The sequence below is a fragment of the Glycine max genome, chromosome 18, assembly GCF_000004515.6.
Source record: "Glycine max cultivar Williams 82 chromosome 18, Glycine_max_v4.0, whole genome shotgun sequence".
Lineage (NCBI taxonomy): Eukaryota > Viridiplantae > Streptophyta > Magnoliopsida > Fabales > Fabaceae > Glycine > Glycine max.
Window position 1 is genome coordinate 58,265,689 of NC_038254.2, and position 12,662 is coordinate 58,278,350.

General features: G+C 32.8%; 1 protein-coding gene across 1 annotated transcript; it reads left to right on the forward strand.

Moving 5' to 3' along the window:
• Positions 1-151: 151 nt before the first annotated feature.
• LOC102663920 (histone-lysine N-methyltransferase ASHR3) lies at positions 152-12,662 on the forward strand. Its single transcript, XM_041012242.1, has 4 exons — positions 152-241; positions 1,616-1,750; positions 12,081-12,245; positions 12,593-12,662. The coding sequence occupies exons 2-4, from the start codon at positions 1,664-1,666 to the stop codon at positions 12,599-12,601; spliced, it is 261 nt and encodes an 86-aa protein (XP_040868176.1). The 5' UTR covers positions 152-241; positions 1,616-1,663; the 3' UTR covers positions 12,602-12,662.

The following is a 12,662-nucleotide window of genomic DNA, read 5'->3' on the forward strand; positions in this document are numbered from 1 at the left end:
AAGGGGAGAGTGTGTTGTGGCTTCTAAATTCTGACTGAAGAAAAGGAAGAAGAAGGAGGGGTAAACCGGGTAAAAGGGAGAAAAATGAAAAAATCTTGGCCATTAATTTAAAAGTAAATAAATCTAACGTTCTTAATTAACTTTCCCATGGTGGGCACGCTAGCCTGCGTTGCTTGAACAAACGACATTATCATGAGTCGTGATTCATGCCCTAACCTGGACACTTCCAGTGGCTTCGTCGGTGCGTTCTCCCTTCTTCCTTAAGTTTTTCGTTGCTATTGTACATGGTGTGCATGTGTTCTGTCCTATACAAGTCCACCTAAGAATCTAGTATGTAGTTCTTACTCATCAACATCATTCGTCTGCCTTCATTAATTTCCAGCATAGCGTTCGCGGAATCAGGTTTCTTTAGGTTTTTTTCATCGTCATTTTCCTTAATCACTGTCGAAGATTCTCAGTCAAAACTAATTTCGAGTCCATTTTATAGTTCTCTCCCTACCCAAACCTCATCTCTCGTATCCTTGAACAGAAAAGTTATGAAAGGAATTCATCTTAACATGGGTGTACATGAAATTTCAAGGCTCTAGCTGTTATACCTGTCTAATTACTCTTCACCTCTCAGTTATTTCAATTGGGTGAAAAATGATTTGGGTATCACACGATTCACGCCCACATTGATGGTTTATATGCTTTCTTCGTCTTGGTCTTGAGGATTCTCTAGACCATGATTTGATACAACTGATTGAGGTTGATGATGACTCTCCTAATAAGGACATTTATCAGAATTATATTTTTTTTTTACAAAAATTGAATGCTGCAATGTGTATAACACAATTGCCGGCTTGGGTTGTGTTAAAAAAAAGAAGCTAATAGGATGCAATCCAAACCATGCTCATTTGATTTGTTTGGACTCTATTCTCTTCAAAACCAGATCCAACCTGAGCTGTGTGTGCCCCTAATGTTGTACCTAACTAAGGCAGCCATAGGTCCATGGCTGATCAGTTATCATCCCTGAGACCCCTTTCAAGTTTGGATTAACTACACTGATGAAATTAGTTCGAAGAAAATGTAAATTAGGGTGGATATGAATTCCCTTTTTCATAGATTTCTCCATGGGTTGATATAGTTGACAACACATTCTGTGAGGTTGTCATTCTTTTAATGCTTGTTTGTCTTGATCCTTTTGTAGGCTTAATTTGGGTTATGTGGTATTGTTGTTCCTAGGTTTGAAGATGTTTATTTGGGGCATTGAGGATCTTTATCCTTTGCCTGTCATCTTAACATTGTTGTATTCTCAAAGAAAATGGAAAGCTACTTTCCGGACTTGATCAAGATTTAATTTTTGAAAATTAATTTGCTTTATTTGTTGTGCATTGTTAAAGTCATTATTCTCTCTTTGCATACTTTCTTTCTCTCTCTATCTCTAATGGTATTTTAACTTATAATTATATTATTTTTTCACTTTTAGTGTTATTATATAATTTTATTATTTTGTTTTCTTGTTTATTTCTTCACTATTTTGTCAAGAGTTTCGTCTGCTAAGTTACTTAAGTTGAAGGGCCAAAAACTTGAAACATGATTGTTTAACAATTGTCTCATATAATAATCTTTGCAGCTTCTTTATATCGAGATTCTTGTCTTAAAAAAGTGGAAGTACATAAAGATGCCTGATCTTTCATTCCAAGTTAGGGATTTGGTTGAGTCAAGATGCTTTCAAGGTGGTTGTCGTGGTGCATGGTTTAGATGCAAGGTATAAATTCTTGCTTCTCTAAATTTGTTTTATTGTGATAGTGCAAAGCATAGGAACCTAAATTATAAGAGAATTTTTGGATTGGCATTTGTTTCTTATGAGACACTTTTATCAAATGTGCATTAGTAAAAAGTAAAAACCAATTATTCATGGTTCTTTCTATCAATTGTTAAACAACAGTTGTGGAATTGCCATTTTCTAACAATATACTATAATATGGTTATGGCATTGTGTAATTCTCAAGGCTGCTACAGTGATAGCAAGAGGTATGGTGGGGAAAGTAGTACTTATTCTTTCTTTTTTAACACTACAGATTCTGACTGTTCAGACTTTAGTGACTACTCCCTTGCATTGAATGTTCTTTAAACGTGGTTACTACAAGTGTTCTCGCATCTTTCGAAAACTCAAACCCATGACTTGAATGAGGCCTCTTTGATTGAACACTTCTACCAAATTTTGTGATAGACTCCACTGTGAACAAACTGTTTTGGTTTTCTTTGGTAACATGTCTATTTTGAGTCTCATTCTTTGTTTTCTTCTTTTTCTCCAATTATTTCATTTGTTTCCTTGTCTATTCTCTCTATTTTTCTATATTCTGCAAGAGACACTCTACTCTATTATTGTGTCTATCTATTCCTATGTGTTCTAATTCTCTACTTTTCTTTGTTCTCTGTTCTGTCCTTTCTGATTTAGGATCAGTGGTTCTCTGATATAGTTTTGTGAAAGAGAGTGAGGAAGATATTATTATTCAACCTAATTCTTTAATCAATACATGCTCAATTTATATACAACTTAACAAACATAACAAAACTTACTGAGTAACTAACTAACTGTAGTTAGTTAGTTAATACAGTTGTCTACAGCTGATATGACAGCTGTCAAAAGTTGTACTAACAAAAGAAAAGTAAACCCATCAGAGAAGGTATACTCTATTACCCCGCAAGCTCATGAGGGGTTGGCTGAAAGATTTTCAAGCATTCTGAGCCTTTCTCTATAGACAGAAAAGGTGGAAGGTGTGAGATCTTTTGTGAGGATCTCTGCACACTAATCAACTGTAGGAAAGTGAACAACTTGAATCAGACTAGTGGACACCTTCTCTTGAACAAAAAATAGATCCAACTCCATATGTTTAGTTCAAGAGTGGAGAACAGGGTTATGAGCCAAAGCCACTGTACTTGTGTTATCACAAAGAATAACAGGAGAAGCATGAGAGACCTTGACTTCTATTGCAACTAAGGTCATGCTTCTATATTCAGCCTCAGTGCTAGATCTTGCAACAACAGTCTGCTTCTTGGACCATCATGAAATTAAGTTTGGACCAACCAAGATAGCTGCACCAGATGTGGACCTCCTGTCATCAGGATCAGAGGCCTAATCTGCATCACAGAGCATGAATGGAGAAAGGATGCTTGGTGGAAGCCGGCTGAAACATTAATCCCAATGATATGGTACCTTTAAGATATCTTAGGATCCTCTTGACAACTGACTAGTGTCGTTCAGAGGGTTTAGACATAAACTGAAAAACTTTATTAACAGAAAAACAAATTTCGGGTCTTGTGATTGTGACATACTGAAGTTCCTTACAACAAACCCATATAAGGTAGGGTCAGAGACATCTTCAGAACCTGTCTTAGTCAGTTTGCAGCCTCCAACCTTAGGAGAAGAAATAGGTTTTGCTTCTTCCATGTTGGTTTGGGAAAGTATATCCCTTGTGTATTTTGATTGGGTGAGAATAAGATACCCATTTGGTTGAGTTGAGATGTCTATCCTCAAAAAATAATTCAAATCACCTAGATCCTTTAGGGAAAAACAACATTCAGTTTGGAGACAAAGGACTGAATGAGACTGGATTTGCTTCCAATTATCATGATGTCATCCACATAGACTAGGATGTAAAAAACAAAATTTTGCTCAAAATAGACAAAAAGAGAAGGATCACACTTACTGGAGGAAAATTTAAATTGTATAAGAGTAGCTTTTAGTTTATCAAACGAAGCTCTGGGAGCTTGTTTTTAGCCATAAATGGCTTTGTGCAGTCAACACACAAGCTGCTTGTTAGAGGATTCAAAGGCTGAGTCATATATATTTCCTCTTGAAATGTTTCATTGAGGAAATCATTATTCACATCCAGTTGTTGTGGAGCCACTTATAGGTGAGAGCAAGTGAGAGAATTAACTTGACAGTGATAGGTTTAATGACAAGGGGGGAAGGATTCATTGTAGTCATACCCTAGTTGTTGATGGAAACCCTTGGCAACAAACCTGTCTATATTTTTAGGGTTTGGGGGGTTTTTAGGGTTTTTGGGGTTTGGGGTTTAGGGGTTAGTGGTTAGGGGTTAGGGTTAGGGGTTAGGGTTTAGGGCTTGGGCTTGGGCTTGGGGCGTGGGGCTTTGGGGTTTGAGGTTCGGGGTTCAGGGTTCAGGGTTTAGGGTTTAGGATTCAGGGTTTAGGGTTTTCAGTTTTTGGGGTTTAGGGTTTTAGGGGTTTGAGGTTTAGGGTTTTGGGTTTATGGTGTCAAAAATAATAGCACAAAATTGAAAAAAGTATGATTGGGATCCTTGCAACTATACTTATATTTCCATGTTCTGTATTTTGTTTTAAATTTATGTCCAACACATTAATGATATTCGTGACACACATTTTCCAGTCTTTGGATGTCAAACAATCTAGAAGAAAAATATCGTGCACGAGTTCCATGAACAACAACATGAAAATGGGAGCACAAAATTGAAAAAACTATGATTTGGACCCTTGCAACTATGCTTAAGTGCTCATGTTCTACATTTTTTTTTTCAAATTATGTCCAAAAAATTATTGATATTTACGACACACTTTTTCCATTGTTTGGGCGTCAAAGAATCCAAAATAGAAATGTCATGACTAGTTCAGAGGACAACCACATCAAAATAGGAACATAAAATCGAAAAAAACTATCATTTGGACCCATGCAACTATGCTTAAGTACTCATGTTCTGCATTTTTTAAAAATTATTCCCAACACATTAACCATATTTGTGACACACTTTTTCCATATATTCATTATTAAAGAAGCCAAAAAAAATATATCATGCCCCAGTTCCATGTACAATACTCTCAAAATAGTAGCACAAATGGAAAAAATATGGACTTAGACCTTGGCAACATGGTTAGGTCCCAAGTTTCAATTTCTTTGAATTATGTCAAACACATTAATGATATTCGTTACACACTTTTTCCTAATATTGATGGTAAAAGAATAAAAAAAAATATCGTGCAATCGTTCCATGGAATACCACCTCAAAATAGGAGTACAAAATCGAAAAAATTCTGATTAGGACACTTGCAACTAAGCAAGTACCCATGTTTTGCATTTTTTTAAAACTATGTCCAACAAATTAATGATATTCGCGACACACGTTTTTCATAGATTGAACATCAAAGAATCCCGAAGGAAATATATCATGCACCATTTCCATGCACAACCACCTCAAAATAGGATCACAAAATCGAAAAAACTATGATTTGAACCCTTGCGCAACTATCCATAAGTGCCCATGTTCTAATTTTTTTTAAAACTATTCCCATCATATTAATTATATTTGTGACCAACATTTTCCATAGATTCAACATCAAAGAATTCAAGAAAAAAAAAATATATCATGCACGAGTTCCATTGACAACCATCTCAATATAGGAGCACAAAATTGAAAAAACTATGATTTGGATCCTTAACACTATTGTTAAGTGTCAACGTTGTACATTTTTTTAAAATTATGTCCAACAGATTAATGATATTCCTGCCCACTTTTTCTATTGTTTGGACATCAGAAAATCCAAAAGAAAAATATCGTGCACAATTTCTATGGAGAACCACCTCAAAATAGGAGCACAAAATCGAAAAAACTATAATTTGGACACTTGCAACTAAGCAAGTACCCATGTTCTGCATTTTTTAAAACTACGTCCAACAAATTAATGATATTCGTGACACACGTTTTCCATAGATTAAACATCAAATAATCCAAAAAGAAATATATCATGCACCATTTCCATGCACAACCACCTCCAAATAGAATCACCAAATCAAAAAAACTATGATTTGGACCCTTGCAACTATGCATGAGTGTCCATGTTCTGATTTTTTTAAAACTATTCCCAACATATTAGTTATATCTATGACGAACATTTTCCATATATTCAACATCAAAGAATTAAAAAAAATATATCATGCACTAGTTCCATTGACAACCATCTCAATATAGGAGCACAAAACCGGAATAACTATGATTTGAATCCTTGACACTATTCTTAAGTGTCAAAGTTTTAAGTTTTTTTTTAAATTATGTCCAACAGATTAATGATATTCATGACCCAGTTTTTCCATTGTTTGGACATCAGAGAATCCAAAAGAAAAATATCATGCACCATTTCCATGGGCAATGATCTCAAAATAACAACACAAAATCGAAAAAATTATGATTTGGACCCTTGCAACTATGCTTAAATGCTCATGTTCTGCATTATTTTAAAATATTTTCCAACATATTAATGATATTTGTGACACACGTTTTCCATATATTCAAAGTTAAAGAAGCAAAAAAAAATATATCATGCCCAAGTTCCATGTACAACACTATCAAAATAGTAACACAAAATCGAAAAAACAATGATTTGAACCCTTGCAACTATGATTAAGTTCCCATATTTCAAATTTTTTGAAATTATGTCAAACATATTAATGATATTCGTGAGACACTATTCCCTTATATTGATGGTCAAAGAATCCAAAAAAAAAATAAATATTGTGCACTAGTTCCCTGGACAACCACCTCAAAATAGGTGGACGAAATCGAAAAAATTGTTATTTGGACACTTGGAACTAAGCAAGTACCCATGTTCTGCATTTTTTTAAAACTATGTCCAAAAAATTTATGATGTTCATGACAAACATTTTCCATAGATTGAACATGAAAGAATTCAAAAAGAAATATATCATGCACCATTTCCATGCACAACCACCTCAAAATAGGATCACAAAATCGAAAAAACTATGATTCAAACCCTTGCAACTATGCATAAGTGTCCATGTTCTGAATTTTTTTAAAACTTATTCCCAATATATTAATTATATCTGTGACCAACATTTTCCATAGATTCAACATCAAAGAATTTCAAAAAAAATACATCATGCACTAGTTCCATTGACACCCATATCAATATAGGAGCAAAAAAAAAAAAAAACTATGATTTGGATCCTTGACACTATTCTTAAGTGTCAACGTTCTACATTTTTTTTAAATTATGTCCAACAGAATAATGATATTCATGACCCACTTTTTCCATTGTTTGGACCACAGAGAATCCAAAAGAAAAATATCGTGCACCATTTGCATGTACAACACTCTCAAAATAGGAGAACAAAATCAAAACAACTATGATTTGGACCCTTGCAACTATGCTTAAGTTCTCATGTTTCAATTTTTTTTTACATTATGTCAAACACATTAATGATATTCGGGACACACTTTTCCCTTATATTGATGGTCAAAGAATGCAAAAAAAAATATCGTGCTCTAGTTCCTTGGACAACCACCTCATAATAGGAGCATGAAATCGAAATAATTATGATGTGGAAAATTGCAACTATGCAAGTAATCTTGTTCTGCATTTTTTTAAAACAATGTCCAACAAATTAATGATATTTGCGACAAACATTTTTTTTTAATTGTCACTACTCTTAATTGTCAACGTTCTACATCTTTTTTAAATTATGTTCGACAGATTAATGATATTCATGACACGCTTTTTCCATTTTTCGGACATCAGAGAATCCAAAAGAAAAATATCGTGCATCATTTCCATGGACAACCACTTCAAAATAGGAGTACAAAAGTCTAAAAAACTATGATTTGGACCCTTGCAACTATGCTTAAGTGCTCATGTTTTGCATTTTTTCAAAATTATTCCCAACACATTAATGATATTTGTGACACACTTTTTCCATATATTCAAAGTTAAAGAACAAAAAAAAATATGATACCCCAGTTCCATGTACAACGCTCTCAAAATAGGAGCACAAAATCGAAAAAACTATGATTTGGACCCTTGCAACTATGGTTAAATTCCCATGTTTCAAATTTTTTTGAAATTATGTCAAACACATTAATGAAATTCGTGACACACTTTTCCCTTATATTGATGGTCAAAGAATCCAAAAAAAAAAAAAATATCGTACACTAGTTCCATGGACAACCACCTTAAAATAGGAGCATGAAATCGAAAAAAATTATAATTTGGACACTTGCAACTAAGCAAGTACCCATGTTCTGCATTTTTTTAAAACTATGTCCAAAAAATTTATGATATTCGTGACAAACGTTTTCCATAGATTGAACATCAAAGAATTCAAAAAGAAATATATCATGCACCATTTCCATGCACAACCACCTCAAAATAGGATCACAAAATTGAAAAAACTATGATTGAGACCCTTACAACTATGCATAAGTGTCCATGTTCTGAATTTTTTTAAAACTATTCCCAACATATTAATTATATCTGTGACCAACATTTTCCATAGATTCAACATCAAAGAATTAAAAAAAATATATCATGCACTAGTTCCATTGACAACCATGTCAATATAGGAGCACAAAATCGAAAAACTATGATTTGGATCCTTGACACTATTGTGATGTGTCAACGTTGTACATTTTTTTAAAAATAATGTCCAAAAAATTAATGATATTCATGACCCACTTTTTCCATTGTTTGGACATCAGAGAATCCAAAAGAAAAATATCGTGCGCACCATTTGCATGTACAACGCTCTCAAAATAGGAGCACAAAATTGAAAAAACTATTATTTGGATCCTTGCAACTATGCTTAAGTTCCCATGCTTCAATTTTTTTTTGAAATTATGTCAAACACATTAATGATATTCGGGACACACTTTTCCCTTTTATTGATGGTCCAAGAATGCAAAAAAAATATCGTGCACTAGTTCCATGGACAACCACCTTATAATAGGAGCACGAAATTGAAAAAATTATGAGGTGGACACTTGCAACTATGCAAGTAATCATGTTCTGCATTTTTTTATAACTATGTCCAACAAATTAATGATATTCGCGACAAACGTTTTTTTTTAATTGTCACTATTCTTAATTGTCAACATTCTACATTTTTTTTAAAATTATGTTCAATAGATCAATGATATTCATGACACGCTTTTTCCATATTTTGGACATCAGAGAATCCAAAAGAAAAATATCGTGCACCATTTCCATGGACAACCACTTCAAAATAGGAGTACAAAAATCTAAAAAACTATGATTTGGACCCTTGAAACTATGTTTAAGTGCTCATGTTTTTCATTTTTTTTTTGAAATTATTCCCAACACATTAATGATATTTGTGACACACTTTTTTCCTTATATTCAAAGTAAAAGAACAAAAAAAAATATCATGCAGCAATTCCATGTCCAACGCTCTCAAAATAGGAGCACAAAATCGAAAAAACTATGATTTGGACCCTTGCATGTAACATCCCATTTTTCGTAAGTTAATTTTTTTTAAAAAAAAGAAGAATTGTTATTTATAAATAAATAGAGTTTTAGAGAAATGATGAGGTTTTATAATTAAATAAATAACGGAAATTAACTTTATTAATTAAACTAATGGTTTGAGAGAAAATTATAATTTGGACACTTGCAACTAAGCAAATACCTATGTTCTGCATTTTTTTTAAACAATGTCCAAAAAATTATGATATTTCTGACAAACGTTTTCCATAGATTGAACATCAAATAATTCAAAAAGAAATATATCATGCACCATTTTCATGCACAACTACCTTAAATAGGATCACAAAATCGATAAAAGTATGATTCGGACCCTTGCAACTATGCATAAGTGCCCATGTTCTGAATTTTTTTAAAACTATTCCCAACATATACATTATATCTGTGTTCAACATTTTCCATAGATTCAACATCAAAGAATTAAAAAACAAATATATCATGCACTAGTTCCATTGACAACCATCTCAATATAGGAGCACAAAATCGAAAAAACTAGGATTTGGATCCTTGACACTATTGTTAAGTGTCAACGTTGTACATTTTTTTAAAATTATGTCCAACAAATTAATAATATTCATGACCCATTTTTTCCATTGTTTGGACATCAGAGAATCCAAAAGAAAAATATTGTGCATCATTTCCATGGAGAACCACCTCAAAATAGGAGTACAAAATCGAAAAAACTATGATTTGGACACTTGCAACTAAGCAAGTACCCATGTTTTGCATTTTTTAAAACTATGTCCAACAAATTAACGATATTTGGGACACACGTTTTTCATAGATTGAACATCAAAGAATCAAAAAAGAAATATATCATGCACCATTTCCATGCACAACAACCTCCAAATAGAATCACAAAATCGAAAAAACTATGATTTGGACCCTTGCAACTATGCATTAGTGTCCATGTTCTGATTTTTTTCAAAACTATTCCCAACATATTAGTTATATCTATGACCAAAATTTTACATATATTAAACATCAAAGAATTAAAAAAAAATATATCATGCACTAGCTCCATTGACAACCATCTCAATATAGAAGCACAAAATCGAAAAAACTATGATTTGGATCCTTGATACTATTCTTAAGTGTCAACGTTTTAAGTTTTTTTTTTAAATTATGTCCAACAGATTAATGATATTCATGACCCACTTTTTCCATTGTTTGGACATCAGAGAATCCAACATAAAAATATCATGCACCATTTCCATGGGCAACCACCTCAAAATAGGAGCACAAAATCGAAAAAACTATGATTTGGACCCTTGCAACTATGCTTAAGTGCTCATGTTCTGCATTTTTTTAAAATATTTCCCAACATATTAATGATATTTGTGACACACTTTTTTCATATATTCAAAGTTAAGGAAGTCAAAAAAATATATATCATGCCCCAGTTCCATGTACAACGCTCTCAAAATATTAGCACAAAATCGAAAAAACTATGATTTGGATCCTTGCAACTATGATTAAGTTCCCATGTTTCAAATTTTTTTGAAATTATGTCAAACACATTAATGATATTCGTGAGACACTTTTCCCTTATGTTGATGGTCAAAGAATCCAAAAAAAAAATATTGTGTACTGGTTCCCTGGACAACCACCTCAAAATAGGAGCACGAAATCGAAAAAATTATTATTTGGACACTTGCAACTAAGCAAGTACCCATGTTCTTCATTTTTTTAAAACTATGCCCAACAATTTAATTATATCCGTGACACACGTTTTCCATAGATTGAACATCAAAGAATCCAAAAAGAAATATATCATGCACCATTTCCATTCACAACCACCTCAAAATATGATCACAAAATCGAAAAAACTATGATTTGGACCCTTGCAACTATGCATGAGTGTCCATGTTTTGAATTTTTTTATAACTTTTCCCAACATATTAGTTATATCTGTGACAGACATTTTCCATAGATTCAACATCAAAGAATTAAAAAATATATCATGCACTAGTTCCATTGACAACCATCTCAATATAGGAGCACAAAATAAAAAAAAACTATGATTTGGATCCTTACACTATTCTTACGGGTCAACGTTCTATATTTTTTAAAAATTATGTCCAACATATTAATGATGTTCATGACCCACTTTTTCCATTGTTTGGGCATCAGAGAATCCAAAAGAAAAATATCATGCACCATTTTCATGGAGAATCACCTCAAAATAGGAGCATAAAATAAAAAAAAAACTATGATTTGGACCCTTGCAACTATGCTTAAGTGCTAATGTTATGTATTTTTTAAAATTATTCCGAACACATTAATGATATTTGTGACAAATTTTTTTCATATATTCAAAGTTAAAGAACAAAAAAAAAATATCATGCACCAGTTCCATGTTCAATGCTCTCAAATAGGAGCACAAAATCGAAAAAACTATGATTTAGACCTTTGCAACTATGGTTCTATTATGTGAATTATGGTTTCCTTTTGATTAATGCAATTTATAGAAGATTAATTGGATACTTAATGTATCATTTAGCTTATATTTAAAACAGGGAGCGAATGTTAGATTATTTGTGTCATCTCATGAACTTGGGGTGGTATGAACACATGTGAAAGCAGAGATCGATCACAAGTTCTAAACTTTTTATGTGTGTAAAACTTATGAATAATTCTCACTTAGCAAGAGCTTATTGAATTAAGCTATTTACCCAACACCCAACAACGTCCACACTCCACAGTCTTTTTTGTTTATTTTGTCCTCCTTGTCTTGCCATATTCATATTATGCCCTTCAATGAACAGGTATGCTTCATTTGCAAGAAAAAGAAGCAGTTTTGGTATGTTAGGTGTAAAGTAGCTTTCCATAGTAAATATGCAGCATGGTCAGATTCAGTGTTGCAACTAAAAGATCATCCTGGGCATACTGTTTGCTGGAGGCATCCTTATGATTGGCACTTGGATAGGAAGGTCAATTTTTTCTTTTCACCATAATGTTTTACTGTTATTGTTTATTGATTATACTGCAAATTGCTGTATGCCCTTCCATTAGATTCCCACCCACATTCAAATTCAGTTATTTGTTGTGCTTGGGATATATATTTTTTGTTTCTTTCTTTAACTTATGATGTCTTTCCTTTTGTAAGCTTATTTGATGATGTTTGATGTTTACATCGACTTAGTTGTCACATCTGCAATATACTTCATAAGGTTTTATTGCTTCTAATTGGATTGATATATTTGTAGAATATTTCTCACTAGATTTAGGTATCTCTTTTCAAAGTTTTATTTTTTGATTGGTATTTTTTATTGATTAGATTGGCTGACAGGAATGTTGTATTTGTTGGATGAGTAGCCTGATGCTTCGACAAGTGACATTTCTGTAAG